This window comes from Cinclus cinclus, chromosome 2, assembly GCF_963662255.1.
Source record: "Cinclus cinclus chromosome 2, bCinCin1.1, whole genome shotgun sequence".
NCBI lineage: Eukaryota > Metazoa > Chordata > Aves > Passeriformes > Cinclidae > Cinclus > Cinclus cinclus.
In genome coordinates this window covers 28,832,468-28,855,486 of record NC_085047.1, presented here as the reverse complement: position 1 = coordinate 28,855,486, position 23,019 = coordinate 28,832,468, and the positions used below count along the sequence as shown (strand labels likewise).

Genomic DNA, 23,019 nt, shown 5'->3' with positions numbered 1-23,019 from the left:
GAGACTAAAAGTACTACTTTAGCTGTCCAGACCTGGAATGGACTAGATTTAGGTGAGGAAGGGGAAGTTTAGCAAACTTTTCTTTTGTGTGCTGAAGGAAAAACACACCTCAAACATAGAATCTGTTCCTAGAGTCTGTAACTGGAGGGTGCTGTTAATGAAACATTAAAATGTCTGCTTGAACTTCCTTTCCTTGAGACTAGGCAGCTAGTCTGTCCAGAGAGTATGAGCTGCATGAGGATCATATGTCTGCCTTGTGGGCATGAAGAAACTTGCAAAAAAAAGTAAGCTACCTCATTCTGGGAGCATAAATTAAACAAGTGTATTATCTATTCTGTTTTAATAGCTTTGCTGATGACTTGTTTGTTTGATTAAAGAGACTTGTAGTCATTTTATCCAAAAAGCGTCTCCCCAGTCCAAGTTGTTAGATTCAGAAGGACTTTTTATTGCTAGCTGTATGTATGTGCATCTGTTGTCTTCACGTTATTAAATCATTGCTTCCTTTGCTCTGTAAGTAGTGTGGTAAGCACTGCAATTAAGACAGAATTTCTACCAATATCTGGTTAGTTCTTATATGCATAGTTTTGAAATTGAGAGGAATGAGCAGAGTTCTCACCTCCTCAGCCTGACTAGGTACTAAGCAGCTGGTATGAGATGGGATGCTATCCTTAATATTTGATGTTTAAAACACCAAATTCCATATATGAAGTGGAGGAAGACAAGGGCTTGAATACTTCTGGCTTTCTTACCCTGACACATACACTTCTCCTCATGTTTTCTTTATGCCAGGCTGCAGGACAGGTGAGGCCAAGCTGACGAAAGGATTTAACCTGGCTGCGCGCTTCATCATTCACACGGTGGGCCCCAAGTACAAGAGCCGGTACCGCACGGCGGCCGAGAGCTCCCTGTACAGCTGCTACCGCAACGTCCTGCAGCTCGCCAAGTAAGCACAGCTCACACAGGGGTGCCATCTGGGGCACAGCTGTCCTGGAAGCTCGGCTATGCACAAATATCTCACCTCTGTGAATGTCTTCTCGTGTATGCTGGGTCTGGTTAAGGACATGAGAGCATGAGTGGCTTCGTGGTGTGCTTCATGCCTTTGGTTATCTCTGCTGTGGTGTAGATAAAATGCGCAGAGCGATCTGGGCTGGTTCGAGTTGTGAAATGGCTAGAGCTGTGCAGCATTCAGTTCTTCAAAGGAGAAACAGTAATGATTGCTTTGGGTTCCGTGTTGCAACAAGTGTTAAATGAGCTTGCTCCAGCAGCAGCTTCACATGTGTCTGCAGCCATGCACATACACACCCACAGGCAGATCTAACTGCTGTCAGTTCATGTGGTCGGCTTTGCTGCCCCTGTACAACAGACAGCTAAAATTCTGAGTCAGGGTATAAGGTTACTTCTAAATCTACAGTTGCAGCAGCCGGGTTTGTAGTTTTTTCCCCTTTCGACTGCAGTATTTTCTACTTCCTCTTAACTGGCAGGGGTTTTTCTTCCTGTTTTTCTGTGTTCTGTTCTTCTCCTGTGACAACTGTTGTAGTGGTAGCAGTCACAAAATATGCCTGAGCAAGAGCAATGTCAGAAAGCATACCTAACAGTTTTTTAGGGTTGGGAAGATCAACTCTTCCAGGATTTCACTTTGTGTTACAGTGCTATAGTAACTGTTTCATACTCAAGATTACAGCTATGGTATTTAGCATGTACTAGTTTTGTTCTGCCTTAAGTTACAAGCAAATTCTGGCCTGGATTGAAACACGTTAAAAATATTTTAGAAGTTTTATACTTTTGCTTACTGAATGTCTTTCAGTCATCTGTTTTCTAGACTAGTTTTTGATGTTTGTAAAATTGTCTACTATCTCTGAGCTTGCTCAAACTCCTTTGATTACTGTTGTCAACAGCTCTGCTTTACTCTTCTGAAAATGTGACTCAGTGCTGGAAGCATCTTAACTGGTTTTAAAGTGTGTGTCACTCCATTCTGATGGTTGTCTAATCATACCTAAGATGAGTAAGCCACCTTGTCCTGCGTCCAGAACCCTAACAAAACAAAATCATTGGTTGGGTGAAGAAACAGGCATGTGTATGCATTGAACAGCGCCTTCTTTTTCCCACCTTCTCCTTACTGTCAATCCTAAACAGGAGCAAAAGTATTTTGAGCAAGGATTGGAGGGAGTTTGAGGGAAGAACTTCATTCAGGATATGAGGAACTGTAGGAGCAATGTAGCTGGGTGGAAGGTAAAGTAATGAGGTAGAAGGAGAAATCTGAAAACAAGCACTAGAGGAAGCAGAGGGAAATAATTGGTTCTCTCCTTCTCTACCTAATGAGGGTATATGCATCTTGCCATGGAAGAATCCTCCTGTAAATACCTGAAAGAGGATTACTGCTGCTTAGAGCCAGGGAAGAAATTAATGGTGCTGTCTTACTGTCCTGACAGGCATCTGTTTATACCTAGCTGTCTATTCATTTATTTCTCTTTTTCTGGATTCCAGGGAACAGGCAATGTGCTCCGTAGGATTCTGTGTCATTAACACTCTGAAAAGATGCTACCCCTTGGAGGATGCAACCCACATAGCACTGCGTAAGTGTGTTGGCAAACAGCATAAACTGGATCTCAGCAGGTGACGTCCTACCTCTGACGGATTGCTCTTGAAATGGAGAAACCTTTTTTTAGGGGTCTGTGGTTCATTAGAGCCTGTAAAAAGGCAAGACATTCCCTGGTTGATCAGAAAATGGAAGATAAAAACAAATTATCCTTTCTCTCAGTAAAGATCCCTGGGATCTCATCAGTAGAGATCCATGGGAATCTCTGCTGGAACTTGCATTCTTCAGTGTATTAGTTTATAAACTGGAAAAGATGCTACAAGTGACACGAGAGTTTGCTGCTTATAGAAATTTGTTCAGGAAAGCCAAGATGAGGCCTTACTGTTGAATACTTGTAGGCAGACTCAAACAACAGTGAATTTCATCTGCTGTTTTAGTGTCATCAGCACATCCAAATGCAAAATTATATCCTTCCCCCACTGACCCACTCCTACAGGCTGCTGCCTTCGCATGCAAAATGATGGGCTGATTACAGGCAGCAAAACATTAAAATGATAATAGTTCCATGAAAACAACAGCTCGGAGGAACTCAAAACAGCAAGCTAAGTAAGACATAACAAAATTAAGAATGCTTTGCAATCAGTCAGTGCTTTGTTCACCCTTTAAAGCTATACATTCAAAAAGAATATACTAGACAGGGAAGTTGAGTAGGTCAACAGGATAGAAAAAGGCAATAAATAGTGAAATGAGCTCAAGACATTTTCAGACTGGAATATACATGACTCGAGGAGAGTGTGATAGATATCTGTAAACTCCTGAGTGGCGTGGAAAGGGTGAAAAGGAATCATTTGTTCACTGTCTCCCAGAATAAGAACCATCATACCCTGCCAGTTCAGAACAAACAAGGGGAAATGGTTCTTGTGCTTTGTTTTATGGAAATTCATACTAAAAAGCACTTCTAGAAATTTTCAAATTTCCTTGTGCTCAAGATGAAACTATGTTAGAGAAAAAATGAAGACCACTGAAAACAAATCAGAAAACATCCTAGGTTGAAAATAAAGTATAGGAAAATGCTCAAACAAGAATATTATATACACTTGCATGTACACTTATATACTGGTTCCTACTTTCCCCCATCTCTTTTGGCTTTTTCACATGTTCACATACATTCAGAACTGTTTGCTGTGAAACTACACAACTGTATTTGTTGTGTAAAGTAATACCACAGATCAACACACTTGCACAGGAATTTGTGTATAGTAGCACACAGAAAGCATTTGAAAATAGCTCCTTTTTTCCCTCTGCTGTTTCTTCAACTCCCACAGAAGTATTCTCTGTAGATAACTCCTTTTATTGCTGTCTTCTGCTGTAGAGAAGACCTTCAGAGACCTTCTCTGTAGGTCTGTGTGCTACTTGATAAAATACTCCCATACCATCCAATTTGTTTGTACACTTTTTCTCATGATTTACAAATGGAATTTTTATATGCCTGTTTGGCACACTGACCCCAGAGATTTTGTGTTGCTAAACTTGCCTTGAACCGGCATCTGCTGTAGCTTGCTTATATTGCTTTGCTGATAACTTAGGGCACAGTGACTTGTTCTAAGGAAGTCTGATTTTAACAATTTGCACAGAACTGCCTAAAGGGAGGATTTGGATTGGTTTTTCAGGGCCATTGAATTACACTTCCCAGTCTAAGGAATGACTAGTAAGCTAAAATCAGAGAGATTTATTCTCTATTTGTGTCTCTCTTTAAAGTCATTATCAGGAGAGAGTGGAGATGGGGCTTCCAGTATGCCCAGCAACCCATTTGGTGTGTTAAACCATCACTTAATCCACACTTGCCTACAGTCTGTGGAGCTATTTAGTATGAGGAGAGATGTATCTCTCTTCTGCACTCTGAGTTCTTCACTTGCAGCTGTGTGTGTAGATTTCTCCTTCCATTTTACTAACTACATTTAATATGCTTCCTTGCAGGCACAGTTAGGAGGTTTCTGGAGGTTCATGGAGAGACTCTGGAGAAGGTGGTATTTGCTGTCTCTGAGCTTGAAGAGGTATCTTCTTGGCATTCATTCCACCAAAATTCTTGGGCATGATTGATTTTCTCTGCAGCTGAAAAGCTGGATTTGGATTTCCCTTTCAGATCACATAGACTTTTGGTCTTGGAGCATCCTTCTGTCTCCTTAGCATAACCTCTTTTCCTGAAGAGAACTGTTCATGCTGTTAGCAGTCACTGTGGACACTTGGAGAATCTTTCTGGTTCTGGCTTCTGTCTTGCTGAGCTGGGGACAGAGAGCAGTAGGGGAGGTGATAGCATGCAGTTGTGCTGGATGCTATCTGTTAGGAAAAAGGAAATTCCTCACAGAAAGTTTCCTCCTTACACAAAGATGTGCTTGAAGAGGGCCAGTTCAGCGTCCCTACAGATCACCTACAAAGATCTGAAACACTGCTTGCTGGCTTGCTGGAAAAGCAAACTTGACATTTAGTGATCTGTGTTCTGAGAGATGCAGGCAGTTTGAATATTGACTTTCCTTGTACATTGAATTTGTTCCTGTGCAGAACACTCCCACTGCGTTCAGGTTCTATGGCATATGGTTAAGGAAAATAACTAATTTGTTTGGGGGTCATAAAACTGCTAATCAGTTGGAGAGGACTCATGAAGCAATGTATTCTGTAGAGATTTTCACTATTTTCCTTCATGTGGGGAGGGATTTTCTTGTTTGGCTGCTGCTTTTTCTTTTTTCCCAGACAGATCACTAAAGGTGATCGGTTTAGTGGTACATTTTCACATAAGCAACATTTGCTGAAATCTGTTGTCCGTGCTTACTTTAACTTCATTACAAAGTTAAAGTATCTGCAATCTGCCTGAGTTCCTGCAGGTTTTAGCAAAGTCCTATCAAAGTCATTTGCCTGTGTAGCAAAAAGCCCAAAAAGTTAAGCTTTATCAAGGTTACTTGATAAAGTATTCCCAGGTTACAGCCCAAAGTAACCATTGAGGGAAGCAGTACTTTGCCTCCAAGCTGCTGAGAAGTTCCCTGCTAAAAAGGCAGATGGTGTTTTAAGCGAAGATCACAGATGTGTGATAGACCCTTCACACATTTTTCTTACTTGTAGGCCACTTACCAGAAGCTGCTGCCTCTGTATTTTCCGAGATCGCTGGAAGAAGAAGTCCAGTCCTTGCCTTACCTCCCTGCAGATATTGGCAACGCAGAAGGGGAGCCGGTAGTACCAGAGCGGCAGATCAGGATTACTGAAAAGCCAGGCGTTCCAGATGGTGAGTTTGGAGTTGGACTTTGGACTAAGCATCTCTCTGTGAGAAAGTCAGTGGGAAAAACAGAAGAGGAAGGAGAGAGATGTTTTCCTACCTCAGTTCACCTAAGTCAGGTTATAATGATTCCGGTTCTCGAGCTGCCTCGTTGGCTTCCTGTGTTCCCCAGCAGTAACTGCAGTAGAGCTCTTCTGTCTTTTCCTTTCTTGGTGGAAGAGGTGGGTAGTTTGTTCCCTTTGTAATTTTGTTCCCCAGAGTGATTAGGATCTTTGAAGGTGTTTTTGCAGAATCTTGTGCAGCCCCTAACTGAAAAAGGTATAATGGCTAATGGTCTGTCTTGTGTATTAGCAAAGTGTTGTTTATGTATCAGCATATGTTGTCTCTCTATAGTATAATAGCAAATTATACTATTCTGTTGATACAGCAGGAATACAATGCATCCAGCTAGTAGATGGGCAGTGGAAACTAGCAGAAACTCCCTAATAAAATAAGGAGAGGAGCCCAGAGATCAGTGCTTGGAGGTGGCTATCAAAGTTCAGTGAAAGTCTGTTTGTAAGGAGTTTGCCTAGATGTCAGGGTGGAGGTGAGATACATGTACACAGCAGGCACATTCTGCCTTACTTGTTAAGCAGTGATGTGCAAGTTTCACATCCTTAAACTGTCCAAAGCAGATAACTTAGAATTAATTTCAATTTTCTGCTTTTGCATAGCCAGTTGGCTGAATGAGGCTGAATATCTGATATTTGCTACTGTGGCTAATCAGTGTGAGGTATTCAACCACTGGCTAATAATTTGTGAAATTACTGGATTTGCATAGGTAAGAGTATTTGTCTAGTGGAATCCTGCACTCTAGTTCTATTGCTACTATAGCATGTCATGCTAAAAGGGGAATCTCGGTTCCTGTCCAGATTGCCCAGAGAGACAGTCCTGGAAGTCTTAGCAACATGCCTGGATGACATCAGTTCAGTGAAGCATTCTGGTATTGTCACCAGCAAGTGAGCCTGTCCATCTAAACCGAATAAAGCTGCAGCATCTGTGCCTCTGCATGCTAATTTTTCCCCTTTTCACAAGTGGGATGCTGCAGGATCCTGTAAAGCTGAAGTCACTCTCTCAGAACTTGTTTTTCAGGAGAGTAAACCATTTGTTATGAGCTGATGACTAAGACTTCCCAGTTAGTTTCCAGACAAACCAACATTTTAAGGGAATGGTTCTCAATTACATCTGCCAGTGGTACTGGTCAGGTATCAGAGCCACATCATGGTACCTCGGGTGTTTTGTATTCATGTGTAGCATAATGACTGTGTTCCACTGGGAAATGTACCAATTCAACAGCAGCATTGCTGTCCTGTACACAGCCCAAACATTTTGTACTATCTTTATTTCTACTGCAGATGCTTCAGATGAAGAGGGTCTGGAGACAGATTTGTCTTTCATTGGGTCCCATGCTTTTGCCCGCATGGAGGGAGACGTTGATAAACAGAGGCGCCTCATCCTTCAGGGACAATTGTCAGAGGCAGCACTGCAGAAACAGCATCAGAGGAAGTGAGAATTTGCTTGTTCCTGTGAATATTTATGTTAGTTAGGGCCAACCATTATGAATGATGAGTTTATCTGTAAAACCTCATCTTCCAGCAGCAAATACAGTCAAAGCCTGGTGTCACCCTGGATTGATGTAGTAGCCTCTTTGGCCTGAAGGGAGAAGGGATGGCACAGTAGGATAAAAAGGGAAGCTTGTAATGAGCCCTTTAGCACCCTCAATGCATCCAACCAGCTGCCTTACCTGTTTGCCACAAGATGTCACTGTTTTGTCAGCACTTTTTGTAGTGGAATCCCCTGCTTTTGATACTACCCACTTGTTCCTGTGGCTCTGCACAAATAGTGAAAAACTCTTTTCTTCCATTTGATAAATAAAAGAAGGCCAGTCCTTCTCCCCCTCCCTGGTAATCCTAACATACATGATCACTTCTTTAGAAGGTAATTCCGTGCTGGACACCTATGAAGACTCAGTGTTGGCTTGTTTTGTCAGATGAGGTGCTAAGCTATTTACCAGTTGTTCATGAAACTGGTTGCTGCATAGTTGTGTTTGACATCTAGGTTTTTAAAAGAAATCTTCATTTTTTTTTCTATCTTTTAAACACTGACATATATAAATGGAAAACCTCTGAAATCTTTTCAGCCCAAATGCAATTCCACTATAGTTACTAGTTGATACATATTAATATAGATTAATTGCCCGAGTAAAAATCATTAGGTGTGTAACTAAGACACTAAATTTTATTTTTAAACACTTCTTTGTTTAAAAACTTGATAGTTGCTCCATAAGTCAGAAAACAGCAATATCGGAGAGAGCTCATCAGAAAAAGATTGTTTTGTCCTTTGCTTTCCATATACCTCTTCAGGTTTATACTGCTAATCCAAAGGGGGATTAGATCTAACCAGATGTTTTTAACTTTCTAGTTATAATCGCTGGCTGTGTCAGGCAAGAGCTGAAGACCTCTCTGACATTGCTTCTCTTAAAGCTTTGTACCAGACTGGTAAGTTCATGGTACTGATGACTGATCTATGTTGTCTTAAAGTAAAAACATTTCCATTGGACTTGCATATACAATAGGTCATGCTGAAAGCATAGCTGTGTTTTTGGAGGGAAAATCTGTTCATCACTTTGGCTGATCTCTTAGGCTTCATGGAATTCCAGAGTTTACCTCAATCTTTGTGTAAAATACCAAGGTTGTGTGATACCTTCTGCTCAGTAGCTGCAAATTTGTTTGCCTTAGACAAGGCTCTGTGGGCTGCAGGAGATCCATGAGGCGTGCTCTGGGAATCTGTGCGTTGGAATTCAGAGCCTGGTTTCTAGGAAGAATTTTGCTTTGGTGGTAGAATTGCAAGTGAAGGGGTTTTTTTTTAAATAAAACCCATGTTATTATTTGATATTTAGGTAAATATGGAGTTTTCAGGCAACATGAAATTGCAGTCCTTAAATTTCTCAGATGTGATACGTGGGGTTTTGTATTAGAATAGGTACTGGTATAGAGAAAGCAGTAACTAAACATATTTCCTCTATTGGAAACCAGATTCGTTGCAAAAGTTCTGAGCTGAGACTCTTTCTCCCTGGTTTGAAAGGGCCCAGCTACAAAACCTGGCAGACTGAGAGAAGTGAAACCTGTTTCTTTCTTTTGTAGGTGTAGATAACTGTGGCCGCACTGTGATGGTGGTTGTTGGAAGGAATATCCCCGTAACATTGATAGACATGGAAAAGGTAAGGCTTTGTAAAACTGGAGTTGCATAGGTTACATATGAATGTTTTGGATGGAAAAGTGATTATAAGGATAGTTTAGTGTTAATACTAGAAACATCATTTGTGGAAGGTTTAAGATGTTAACTTGAAAGTATTTTTATAGGCAGATGAAAATATATACCCTTACAGAGCTATGTGTCCATTGGGCTGACACTTTTCAATGAGGCTATTTTTAGAAAAAAGCAGGGCTAGTATGGGCTCCTTTTTCTTCTCAAGAATAAAGAGAGTTATTTTGCTTCTCTAGCTGCCAAGATGTGAAGAGTGCAATGTAATGAGTTAGATGTAGTTTTGCAGGGAAACAGCAAGAATGTATATTCATCTGTGAGGTCAGATAAACAAAAGACTTCCAAGTTATTACAATCAGGTTGAAGACTTGGAATGTTGGCCTTGTTTTTGTAGCTGAAACGTAATGCCATCCAGCCTCATGATTCCTGATTTTTAGATGAAATAAGGGAAGTATATTAAGGTGTAATGCAACTGCGAAAGAGTTTTTTGCAAATATAAATTTTGTTTCTTTTTGCTTCAGGCTCTTCTCTATTTCATCCATGTCATGGATCATATTGCAGTGAAGGAATATGTTCTGGTGTACTTCCATACACTTACGAATGATTACAATCAACTAGACTCTAACTTCCTGAAGAAACTCTATGATGTTGTTGATGCCAAGTGAGTGTCAATTGGAAAAGAACATATTCCAGTCTTCCTCTGTGCTATGCAAGTATTTTTTATTCCCTGTATCTGGTTTCTCATTTATTTCTGAGAGAGGCCTAAATAACTAATGAAGGCAAGAAGAAGGATAAGGTGTTTTCTTTCCTTCTCAAGTCCATCTTTTTAACAAGAAGTTGTGTCCTCTGCAGTCTCCCTCCGGAGCTGTTAGGGAGACACTCCTGTTGTCTTGTCTGTCACAATCCAGAGCTGGAGCTTTTGGATCCTGGCTTTGTCAAAGTGTGTTGCTGGTTGTGAGAGGAGAGGTTTGGGTAACAGTGGCAATCATAATTTGTCCTTAACTTTCTTTCACTTCCTACTTGAAACACTGAAGGCTGTGATGTCTTTAACTGAAAAATAACTGTTTCTGCCTTCTTTTTTTCCCTTTTCACTTTATATATACTTTTTGATGTCTGCCCTTACATTAGGGCTAACTTTGTAAAATTGCATTACAGGCACTTAAGAAAAATAGTCTGTTTTGACAGTTGGCTTGTGTAGGTAACCTTAGTTAGAATTCACTTTTAAATATTTTTTTGTCTTTCTCTAAACCAGGTACAAGAGGAACTTGAAGGCATTGTATTTTGTCCACCCAACATTTCGTTCAAAGGTAAGGTAAATCTTACAAAAGAAGAATGTATCTTGCATGTTGGTGGAGTAGCATGAAGCCTGTAGCACGAAGAATGTGGAGACATATAGAAGGTTCCCAAAATTAGGCAGTATCTTCTGGATCCACAGTCAGAACTTGAAATTCATCCCATCTTTGATCTAGCTGCAATCTTCCAACCTTTTCAATAAGCTGAAACCCAATGCAGTGCACAGTGTCTGTGCCCTGGTTTTTGTGGGCTTTTGTCAGAAAGAGGTGGAAGCTTTCAATCATATTTCTTTCAAAGGGAAATACCTTGTCATTTTTCCTGCTGTCTGGCTGGCAGGGTGACAAACCATGACCGAACAGGGAATTCTCTTCTGTGTAGTCCATCTCCTGGATGTTTCACCTTTTCTTTCACAAGAGGTATCACATGTGTCCTGTGTGTCATTTCAGAGCTGCTCTGGGAAGGGCAGAGAGCAGTCTCAGGCAGCCCTAAGATTAGTCAGGGTTAGAATAGAGAGCAGCAAAGAAAGATGTGAAGAATTCCTTTGATGGAGTGCAGAAAAAATCCTGTTAATCCAGGAGACAAAAAACCTGAACTTGTTATGCCCTAAGTTGTTACCCTTGGCTGGGATCTGTGTAGGGCAACATAAGCTGGAGCTGGTTCTCTTCTGCACTTCACATCCACTACTCCTATTGTAGCAGTATGAGTACTTCAGTTGAACTAAGTGGCAGCAGCAGCCGTTCCTAGAATTTTTGTCCAATTAAAACAGAAATCTGATCCTCCATGTTCACATCAGATTAACCTTTGTGTTTATTCTGCTTTTTGCTGACATTAATCAAATTTGAGAAGATTATATGCCTGGAAAACACATCTGTTTGCACATGTTTAGCAAGAATTTCTTCGACTGCTAAATTTCCAAAGAGTCCTTTCTTTGCCCATGCACAGCTGGGACACCATGAGTCTTGGAGCTTCCTTGTTTTTATGGAGATAAGACTGAGGCTTCCCAACAGCATAGCTTCCAGTTTCTGCTAGGTTATTAGTTACTCCTACAGGATACAAATCAGAGGTCTGTGTCCTAGAAGTAGAGCTTCCAGCTCTGATGCTCATAAAAATGTAGGAGCTGGCATAGAACATCACTAAGGTCACAAAGTTGAGTAGAAAAGCTGAAGCTAGGAACTACTAGTGTTTTAGATTCTCAGCAGCACTTCATTCCCATTCTCTTTTCCCATACATTTCTGTTTAGTCGAGAAACATTTTTTGTTGTTGGAGGATGACAACTCATCCTCACTGGTGTCTGTTGCCATCTTGTCTCTCCCTTTGGAATCTGCAGTGGGACTCAACAGATCCGTAGGCGAAGCAGATGGTTGGTGGGAAGCTGGGAGGGTGAGAGACACAGAGCTCTCCAACTTGCTGGAAATAGTATTGGTTTGTATCCTATTCTGGCAGCCCAGCTGGAGGCAAAAGGGAATGTGTATCCATGTCTTTCTGCCAATCTTTTCTGTAACTGGAAGGCAAGCAGGGTTGCTTCTGACTGTTGCATGGACTGTCAGCTTATGAAACATGATGGGAAATATGCAGCAGAAAGCATGGTGAACAAGATGGCTGTTAAGAGGTTATGATTTTTCTGTCTCCTCCTTTCTTTGGCTCTTTCAGGGCTCTTGTCCCTATGGAAGATTGCTAGCTCAAAAGCTTCAAATTTCTTCAAAAATGTTTGACACATTCATCTTCCTATTTGGATCACTTACTTACTTCCCTAGAAGTAGTAGGAAATATCCCATGCCTCAAATTCAGGAGGAAGGCCTGTGCATTCATGTGACTTCCCAAACACATCACCCTCGTACAGAGATCTTCAATGTTTGGTGTAAATTGTCCCTTTCACAGCAGGGTTGACTCCTGGCACACAGGATGTCTGCTATCTGTTAGAGTCACTTTTGCTTGTTTATGGGCTGAAAGGGATCAAGAGGCTTTTCATCATGTCTTTTGGAAAATTGTACATCCCTAGAAAACCAGCATATTTCTCCGTGTACTTTATGGTGCCAACAATGATTCTTTGTTCAGTTTCTAGGTATAAAACTGTTGTAAACTATGTGTTTTCTGAGGGTAATTGCCTGTCTAGAATACATGGAGTTTGGTGTGCAGGGGGGGAAGGTTCAGCAGTTATCCTAAACAGAGTAATTGAAGCAGGATGAGCCACTGTGCACACATTTTTGTACAGTGCTCCTGCCTTTCCTCATGCTTTGAGTGTTCCTGTGATCTGTGAAATGGAGCTGTGCTTGTCATGAAATCATAGTACAGATGCCAACAGTTTTGTAGGTTGGAGTGGCTCTTGCTGCATGAGCACTTCACAGTCAGGCCTCAGATCCAGGTACCCATGAAGTGCCATCACAAGTTCCTTTGTACTCTTGCATGCAAAGTTCCTCCTGCTTGTTTTTTGATAAAGCTGCTGATAGATAAATAAAGGGCTTTTGGAGGCATTTTTATGTGAATCCTCTCAGCTCCTCTCTTCTGAGACCTCTCCAAACTTTTTCAGAGCTTGTATTCTGAACTGAACTATAAATGGCTGGATCTGAAACAGTCTCACCCAGAGTAATTCTGTTTTCATTAATTGGCTGTGAATCAAGAATGTTTCAAAGCTGAAACATACCCAGAGACTCAAATTAGATACTCATAATCATAATACTCCTTGTATTTATCATGAACAATTTTTGGTTTGCTTTTCTGTAACAATCTTAAAAGCAGTTTCTTGAGATCAGATGCCAGTGGAAAGGTTGTTGCAAATCACTTAGTTTTTTTTCTACACAAGATCCTTCCAATTGGAATAAAATTCCCCGTATTTTAGCAAATTCCTCTTTGAGGTATACCCAAAATAAGAGATTAGTGACACAACTAATCTGTGTTGCTGTTTTTTTGTGGGAGACATCTCATACATTTTATATGGGTTTATAGCTTGGCAGAGTAATCTTGACAGCCTTTTATTTAGATTCAGAATATCAGGACAAGAAAAATGAAGGGAAGCTTCAGCACATGTCTAGATTTTTAACTTTCTTTGGCTGCTCTGGTATAACTTACTCTACTTTCAGTGCATTAACAGAGATTTGGTTTAATTTAAAGTTCTATGTCCTGTTACAATAAGAAAACAGCTGCTCTTGTGTTACTGTTTCTGTATCCTGTGATTATCAAGAATAGATGTAATAGAAAAATTCTCCAGAAACATTTCTGCCCCCTTTCCTTCTCTCTGTGTTCCTGGATAAGATGCCAAGCTACAGTGGCATGTATAGTGAGAGGAAGGAGGGGAAAAAGAAAAAGCACTTTTCTCAACGGTAGTTTTTGTGCTGCTGCAAAAATATCCCCTATTAGGCTTTTACACATTAAACATCCATAGCAATTATGTTTAATGATTGTCATTCATAACATGCCTTGAAATCCATGATACTTTGGTGCAAGATTGAGAAGGCATTTTTCACTCATTAAACTGTCACTTAGTATCATTTATAAAAGGTCTTGTTAGAATAATATAATTAATAATATATGCCAGTAAAATGTCTCTCTGCTTTCTGCTAACATAAATCTCTAATTCTGCCCTCAAAATAATGAATTGATTTCAAATGTTCTGTTGTGTCCTTTACCTCATTTTCTCTTTTTCACTGTTCCTTTCTCATTAAAATAAGTTGTTTTGAGGAGGCAGCACAGTTATTCCAGGACAGTTTTTAGGAATTAACTTTTTCTTTAGTTTTATATTCAGGAAGATTGCTTTTATTGACTTAATCTTAGAATTTATTTGAAACTCTTACTTTCCTCAAGGCTTTTCTTGCAGTGTTGCTTTGTTTCTGTTAAATTCCTGCCATCAAAGCAAAATTATCAAACAGAATGATAGAATGGTCAAGGTTGTAAAGGACTCTGGAGGTCATCTGCTCTGACCCCAGGCTGAAGAAGAGTCAGCAAGAGCTGGTTGCTCAGGACCATGTGATTGATCCTTACTATAAGCACTTGTGACCTGTAAAACAGGCTTTTTCTTTTCCTTCAGTCTGTGATGAAAAACTAGAAAATAAATAAACAATAAGGAATACAGTAGTTAATTTTGGAGAAGGTGGATTGAAAAGGTAAAGCTTGTGCAGTCGATCTAAGCAGGATTAGATTGCTGTCTTACTGGTCTTCAAAAACAAAAATTCTGTACCCTGTTTGTACCCAAAACAGACAGAGGTGTGAATATTTAAAGTAAAATCTTGTAGAATAAGTTGATAGGCTTATTCTTGTACAGTTAAATTAATAAGGTTTTTATAAAAAAAGCGGTAAAACCAAAGCTCACTCAGACAAACCAAAGCAGAAGCGAGATTTCAGTACAATCTTTGAAAAGCCAAAAGTCTTACTTTCTCTCACTCTAACTGACCTTTCTTTCAAGTGAAAACTTGAATGTAAAGGGTTGAAAATGCTTCTGACAGAGTCAGATAGGTAATTTTCTGAACTGGCTAAACTTGGAGTGAAAACATGTCATTATACTAATGGGGTTTTGAGGACAAATAGCAGAATAGCTGTCACTCTTGGTAGAAGGGGACCTTAAGCTGGCATTTGGGGAGGAGTGAGTGTAGAGTCAGAAAACACCGACTTGAAGCTCTAAAGACACTGCTTGCTAGCAGTTGGTGGTGCATACTTCCTGACCTTGTTGTGTTATGGCAATGATATTAGTGTTTCAAGTTCAACTTGAGCCTGTTTCACTGTGGAGTATTACATTGAACTTGAAGGTTTTGAAGCAGCACCTTGTTAATTGTTTTTGTGGGGTTTTATTTTCAGGTCTCAGCATGGTTTTTCACAACCTTTACAGTCTCAGGGCTAAAGGACAAAATCCACTATGTGGAAAGCCTTCAGCAGTTGTTCACAGCCATACCCCCAGAACAGATGGATCTTCCCCCTTTCGTCCTAGAGTATGATGCCAGGGTAAGTGACTGCCTGTGGCCACCATGAGTCTCTGCCCTAAGAGCAGTTCTTGTGCTGCTCCCATTCTGCTCTGCAAGAGCTTTAAGGGGACTGACTTCCACATCTTAAGAATGGGGAAAAGGAAGAGGGAAGGCTCCTGGAGAGTCTGTGTTTTTCTGTGAGTAATGATTCTCTGAATTTTTTGTCTACATCAGCCCAAGCAGAGGGCTTGGCTAAGGAGGCTGCTTTCCCATTAGGGCTGTCTCCTATGTGCTCATACCCTTCTTCAGCCAAGAATTGTAACATAACACGCTAACAGCCTGTGGGCAAGATAAAGTTTGTGTTAACTGCTGTATACCTTACACTGGCTGGAAAAAAAAAATAGTAGCTGTTTCATCTTCTCTGCCCCACATACTAAATTTAGCATGCAGGGAAAAATGGAACAGTAGAAAGGTGCCCTGCTTTTATATAGGACCCTCTTCCCTTCTGCACCTCAATTCTCTAAACACATGGTGGTATGACTATGGCTTGCATTGGCAAAATCATTCCAAAGACTATGTGATGTAACTCTAGAGTAGTAGCCAGAGCTGTATGTCTGCATTAGTAGCTTTGTCTGAGTCACTGGCTATGCCAACATTCGTGGCTTCCTGCTGTCACAGCTTTGTCTTAGTGGCAAAAGTTTAACTTGCTCTTTCTGCATAAAACACAGGCTAAACCAAGGCCTGTATTTACCTGTTTACCAGCACAGTCCTCTCCTGGGTGAGTTGTGGCACTCACTGTATTCATCGAAGACAAAGCCAGAATACCTAATTATTTCTGCTTCTGTGGCACTATCACTGCAACAAGGTGTATTGGAGAAGACTTCTGCTCAACTGCTTATTCTGTTCTCATTGCAGGAAAATGGGCCTTACTATTCTTCTTATCCTCCATCCCCTGACTTGTGATCTGCAGTCCTGTGATGCTGCCAGTTTCCCATGGATCCAATGACCTGATGCCTGCCAAAACCTGTGCATTTTCCCATGTACAGAATTCAGAGAGAGGGTTTTCCTCCCCCAGCTCTGATATTTTTTTACTGATATTTTCAAGCACTCAAGCAATCAGAGAACTTTATGCCACTGTGAACTGTACAACTATTTCAAATATATTTATCCAATGGAAAAGCTGATTTAAAGATCACTAGGTGCGTTTGTTTGTTTTGTTGTTGTTGTTGCTGCTGTTGTTTCTGGAAGCTGTTACATTATTTTTCTGAAGAGACTTTCTCTTTTCTGGGAAATCTTTCAAAAGCACTTGATCATGTTTTTAACTGTTATTTTGAGCTCTGTTTGTCATACCCACTTCTGACTGGTCTGTACAAATATTGTGTAGTACCAGCCTGACACATCACTCATTGTATGGTCTGTGTTTCACATCTGATTACTTTACCTTTCTGTTAGTACTGATTACTTTAGTCTTGACCCAGCAAAACTATCTGGAATTGGGAATGCCATGTCTGCAGGCTGACAAAGCACTACAGCCAAGCCAACACTACTCCAGGATTTAGTCCCATAAACTGCTAAGTGAGCTAGGAGCCTTGAAAAAGTCCCTGTCAGTTTTCACTGGATGATGTGAAGGACCATGTCAGGATGCCACTACCCTCCCAGTAAGAATAAAACTGAAAAGCATTTGTGGTTTCTTTTCTCTAACTATACTTGTTTATGTTCTCCTTTGCCATGGCCAGATATGTTTGTGTAAGTGGATGCCATCTGCCTAAACTGCATGGAGGGGAAGGGGAAATGGTGGCTCCAGCCACAGCCTCTGGTGGCAGAGAATGTTTCTTGTAGAAATCAATGTCCCTTTGATTTCCTGTTAGACTGACACTCACTCACTGATTTTTGACAGACATGATATATGCAGGAGAGCTTAGCCACAGGTTACTTGAACTGGGGGTGAAAAGTGTTTCAGGGCTGCCCATGGAAATCTAGAGGAGGAGGAGGAAGAAGGCTGCCTTGTAAAACAATCAGGGATAGCAGGCCCAAGTACAAAAGGATTAAATCCTTCACGGGAAGAATATCATAACACTACCAAATATGAAAATGGTGGTATGATTTTCATTATTTGATTCCAGCTGTTTTCCTGCCCCAACTTGTATCTGCTGCTCTCTCTTTACCAAAATTCAGTTTTCCTCATTTTCCACTTCTTCAATAACTACCTTATTTAAGCATTAGGAGAAGTCATTGTGGGATATCCTAGAAGGTGGCTATTCATGCCACTTGGGCCAGTTGGAAATTACACCCCTCTCTTGTTTAAAGATACTGTAAACTGGTGGGATAAGCAGGGAAAAAATTCTCTCTTGGTCATCTAATTGCATGTCATGTTTTCTGTTTGCAGTTAGAGAGTTTGGAGTACAGTGTAAGACCGGCCATACTGAGTTCCCTTTCTTCCCTACCTTTGCCCCCTGGCTTAGTGTCATGCTTATCCTGCACATATCCTCAGCATATTGGGATATCTGTTGCTATGTCAGTCACAGATTACAGTAATCACTTGCCTGGGCTGTAACAGTCGTGTATATACAACCTATGAAAAGCAAGTGGGTTTGCTTTCTAAGTGTCCCTCAGGGTCCTTAAGTGATTCCATAATCCCATCCAACATGCTGCTAAAACGTGGAAACTCAAGTGCAATGGAAAACTTCATTAGTGCTAATACTTGGGAGCACCTTAAGGTCTGTTCACATGTGATTGGTTCTGCACTTTTCTGGTGGCTTTTGAGAAGGAAACAGCAGCAGTTTGTGCACAGCAGCTACCACATGTCCCTCCCACCTCTTTTCACCTGGCTGTTTACAGCTGCCCTTGCCTAGTGACTTTTATAGCCAGCACTGAATTTTCCATGCTCCTCTAACAATTTGTGCAGCTTTCCACCCCCGTTAACCATCTGCTGTTTTTCACACCCGTGGCATTTCCAGTGGGGCTGCTGCAAAACTGCAGCTTGCACTTAATGGGCAGATTAAAGGTGATTCAGAGCTTATCGTGGAAACCAAACTCTCAGCTTGACAGTTTTGAGATGCTTTCTGTCCCTTTAGCTCACAGATGGCTCAGAGTCATAAAACCTAAACAGTTCTTGGTAGGACTAGGTCTGCACGTTTTCCAAATGTGCAGTCATTTTCAGAAATTATTTGGCTCAGTGAAGTGTGAGTGTGCCTCCAGAGCACTTGCAAAGCAGAAAGGAGATTTTGGCACTGTGCATCTTATTGTGTATATTTTTCCCTTGAAAGACTTTGCTTTAAATCTTATTTTTTTACCAAGTCTTGCAAATATCAGTGGCAAAACAGACCTGCATTGTGCTACAAGGATCCTGCATTTTCCAGTGAGTTGTGGCAATTTACCAGTTTTATGTTTTTAATGGAGACATTTGAAAAGGTAATATGACAGTGAAGAAACCCAAATCACTGAAATGCTCAGGATATTCACTGTTATTAGAATGTTTGGTTGCTTAATTCTAAAATGCAAAAAACTGCATTAAACCAGCTTAGCTGCATTTGTTTTAGGCAGTGATAAACACTGGCCTGCCCTAGTTAAAGGTGGACACAATGCTGTCCTCTGGAAGGTGGCCAGGGAGGCAACCTGTGCATGTCAAAATTGTGCATTTTATCTTCCCTACCCACTGCAGAATTAGAAGTCCTGGTGAAGGGTTTATTGTCTTGCTTAAAGCCATCTTACACCATCTGCAGGCTCAAAAAGGGGTGTCCTCAGAGAAGTGGGTCATTATTCACGTCAGCCCGGCCCAGGGTGTTACAGTGGTAGAGCGGCAGCATTGCTGTCAGTAAAACTGAGCTGTGGTGCTCAGGCACTCCTTGGCCACTCCTGTTCTGACAGTTCCTGTCTTCTCTCAGTGGCACTGCCATTAGATGTCTTCAGTCTGACCACGGACGGGGGTGGCTTACCTGTTCTCATTTGTCCAGGCTGAGTTTACAGCAACTGCCAAGGCAGTGACAGATAAATTACCAGTGACAGATAAATTACAAGAAGAGCTGCTGCTCTTCTTGTGTGTTGTGCTAATTTTTCAACTGAATGCTGTTGCAAAGTGGCAAGAAGTTGTGGGCAAAATCGTAATGTCGACAGGCCTTTGAGCCAGGGTGAATTTATAGAGTCACAGAATGTTTTGGATTGAAAAGGACCTTAAAGGTCATCTAGTTCCATCTCCCCTGCCATGGGAGCCTTTCATTAGACCATGTTGCTCAAAGCCCCATCCAACATAGCCTTGAATAGTTCCAGGGGTGGGGCATCCACAGATTCTCTGGACAACCTGTTCTTGTGCCTTGCTTGCCACGTACACTTGAACCTGAAATGTTCTTTTCTCCTGTGCTCTCCTGCTCCCAAAATCTGAGGATGAAAACAGAGCTGATGAGTTTTTTGGACATCTCTTCCCCAGTGGTTGCCTGAACCCCTGTTTTTCCTACTGCAGATGCCTCTGTTGCCTCAGCTTTGCAGTGAACAAGGCCTTCTCCCCAGTCTGTCCCTGAGCACTCCTGTGGCTGCAGTGTTGCACTGGATTAGCATCCTGCTGCTGAGAACAGACACGCCGTGTGAAATTAATTTAGATGGTTCTGCTATTCAGCAAGCTGATACCAGCCCTTTCTCCCTGTCAAACTGGAAAACAAGAGCAAAAGGAGTTATCCCCTTTTCTTGGCCTCTCGGGGGTGAATCTCCTGTTACATTTGTGACCAAGCAACCAGCTAGTCCTGGTCTGAAACTTGTTTGCACCTCTAAGTATAATACAGGAATTCCTGACTGTGTTGATTCTGGCTAAATAGGAACTGTGATTTCTGTAAGCAAGTGCAGTCTTGGGAGAGTTAAGGAATTCTTTCAGCTGTATTTAGGGAAGAGGGCAAGAGGAAGACTACCTGGAACAATTCAATTTGTGATCTTCCAGTGCCAGGGAGGACTAACACCAGTATATAGCCCAGTACTATGGCAACTGACCCACTGGATTATCTTCAGTCTCCCCAGAAAAGTAATAATCCCCAAATCAGAAGGAGGAACAACTGAGTACAGAGACTAACAATGTGCAGTGTCTAGTCTCTGTGCTAGGCCAGAATGAGGATATGGGTAAGCTAAAGCAGCCTGAGCCATACTGGACATACTGGAGCAGGTAGAGGCAAGCAAACTTGCTGCAAGGTGCTGTTTCCTTCCAAAGTGAAATGAGAGAAAGATGTTTCATGCCTTAGTATTGCGATACAGAGCCTTCTTTGCTCATATGCTTAAAATTAAAGCAGTGTGTGAGGTGGTGGGGAGGATGTTCCAGAGCTGATAAAGCTCCCTCCTCCAGGAGAAGGGGGGAGAGTGCTGTGTAAAGGTTAAGGACAGCAGGGATTAAAATGCTGCATTTCTGAGCCCTCTGCAGAATGGCCTCTGCCTCTTTGAGTACCAGGTGGATTTCTGATAAGCAGTCTACGGCTTGATTCTACAATCCCCCTGAAATATTTTAAATGGCAAAACCATTCTCAATATGTATAACTGAAAAAATGCCAAGATTCCTAATGCAATTTAGACATAGTTATGGAGGAGGTGGCTTTGCTTGGAAGGACATTATGTACAGAAACGAGGGGAAGGGGATTGTATCAGATGATCCACAGCAGCCTATCTGCCAGCACAGCATCTGTTTTTAATCGGTCAATCAGACCCTGTTTGAAGCCTTTCTCAGCTGTGCTTCCCTTGAAAACCATATTCCTCATCCAGATGTGGCAGGACTGCTTGCCATTACAGTGTGGTTAGCACAAGAGCAGCAGAACTCAAAATGTTACTGTGTGCTCAACACTTTCACCAAGATGTTACAAGAAGTCCTTGCTCCAGGGAAGATGTAGCTACCAGAGACTCATCTCCTTCATTCCTCCCATCTCCCATAGTTTATTGCTCTCCTATTTTTAAGGGGGATAGCAAGGAAGGTTGTTAAATTCCTAACCTGCCAAAAACAGTTCAGTGCCCTCTAATACTGATGCTTCCCAGTGGAACTGATTTTGGGAGCAGGATCTGGCTTTGTATCCAGGTAGCCAGTAATGGCAGGAGTTCCCTGAGCTGGGTCCTGCAGAAATGCTCAGGATAGACTGTTCCTGGGTTAGAACCAGTTCTGCACTGTGTCAGTCAGTGTGGTCCTGACACGTCTCTACCTGGTGCCTGCAGATCATTTGCTGCCTGCACATGTGATTTTCAGATCCATCCACTAAGGAAGCTCTGAGCAAATGTGATGGGCTTAATCTCATTCCATTGGGAAGTTACTGTAGCTCACTGAGACCTGACGTGAATGGCAAAGAGAGGAAAGGCTCAGCATGATGATTTGCCCTTGTTGCATTGTTATTTTTCAGAAAGCAAAAGCAACTTTTAAGTAGTTGATAAGAGAAAAATATTTAATTGTTCGTGTTTTAACGAAGGTCTGGAGTGATGTACTCAACACCTCTGCTGGCACCAACTGTGTGGCCTGTCACAGAGCAGTAGGGGTCCTGTGTTGTCCATCTTTCCACAAGTCTCCCATGTACCTGCTACCCTCAGGAAGTGGGATTCTGGGTATGACTGAGGAAGGCTTTGGGTGAGAGGGTGTTCATGATTGCCACAAACCTGAGCTGTTGTCCAAGCTGCAGTCCAGGTCTGGCACGTGGATACTGTTTGGTCAGTGCAACTGGGCTGTAATCTGTCCTACTGCTTGAAGAAAGGGCTGGAGATCAAGTTTTGAATGTGGCTGTAGAGCTACTGTATCAACAGGAGCATTCACAATTGAGTCTTGTTTGTAGATTTGGTTTCCAGCATGACACTCTAAAAAAAATTGAGGTTTGCCATAAAGCAATGCTGCACAGGAGAAGACAGAAATATTGGTGAGTGCCCTGCCCTGGGGGTAGGTGCTCGTCCCACAGAACGGGCCCAGTGTCTTCCCTCAGTTTATCGTGCTTGTTTCAGGGGAAAAGATGTTTGCAAACCCTGATTCGCATTCTCACCAGAACATTGTGCAGCAATGAGCTTGTAACTCCTGTGGTTTAAAGTTTTAATAGCAGCATCTGGCTGCCATCACAATTTGGACACACTCAGACATTGCTAATGGTTTGGCTAGAAAAGCTGTTCTTACATCATCTGAACAGGTTTATTTATTTGCAAGCAAGATGTTACCCTGTCTGCCCAGGAAGGACATTTCGAAGGTGGCTTTGCATATTGAAAATTAACACTAATTAACATCTCCATGAGAACAGGGAAGGTGAAAAATGGCCACTTGACTGAATTAATGATGGTAGTAAGGGAAAGGCCTGGCTGAGGTTCATTATCTCCGCTGGTTCTCTGGCTCATTGATCCATCAGCATCCTCTTCATGGGATGCAAAGTGTGTAGTCTGGGGCAGGTGAATCCACAGCATTTGGAACCTTCTCTCTTCAGTAGCAGCCAGCAGCTATAATGGGTGAAGCATAACGCAACTGCCCTCAGAGGACTATATATCCTATGTCTGTTTAGGAGTTCCTAAAAGTCCTTGGGCCACCTCCTCAGCAAGCTGCAAGGCCCCAGAAGTGAACTACTAATGGGAGACCTCAAAAGAAGAGTCAATGACCCAGCCTGGCAAGTGCTCAGCTGAGCACAGAAGAGTGGAGAAAGTGCAGATCCTGAAGTCACTTAAGCCTGCAACTGTCGGTAGGTAAAGTCTCATCAATCCAGCCCATTCAAGCCTTGGAGTCAGTCTGTCAGTGAGGGGAAAACTGAGAGAAAACT

General features: G+C 41.8%; 1 protein-coding gene across 5 annotated transcripts in view; it reads left to right on the top strand.

The window, feature by feature from the left end:
* GDAP2 (ganglioside induced differentiation associated protein 2) overlaps positions 1-22,786 on the top strand; it is a 29,187-nt gene extending 6,401 nt beyond the window's left edge. For 4 of the 5 annotated variants that reach the window (XM_062515522.1, XM_062515524.1, XM_062515523.1 and 1 more), the window contains 11 exons: positions 790-943; positions 2,485-2,573; positions 4,514-4,590; positions 5,651-5,810; positions 7,196-7,346; positions 8,262-8,338; positions 8,984-9,060; positions 9,626-9,765; positions 10,357-10,411; positions 15,183-15,326; positions 16,202-16,960. In XM_062515522.1, coding sequence (XP_062371506.1) covers positions 790-943; positions 2,485-2,573; positions 4,514-4,590; positions 5,651-5,810; positions 7,196-7,346; positions 8,262-8,338; positions 8,984-9,060; positions 9,626-9,765; positions 10,357-10,411; positions 15,183-15,326; positions 16,202-16,249 — 1,172 coding nt within the window. In that variant the 3' untranslated portion in view covers positions 16,250-16,960. Of the gene's footprint in view, positions 1-789; positions 944-2,484; positions 2,574-4,513; positions 4,591-5,650; positions 5,811-7,195; positions 7,347-8,261; positions 8,339-8,983; positions 9,061-9,625; positions 9,766-10,356; positions 10,412-15,182; positions 15,327-16,201; positions 16,961-22,767 lie in introns of those variants that run through there. The other variant, XR_009934394.1, reaches the window with a different exon arrangement.
* Positions 22,787-23,019: the final 233 nt, after the last annotated feature.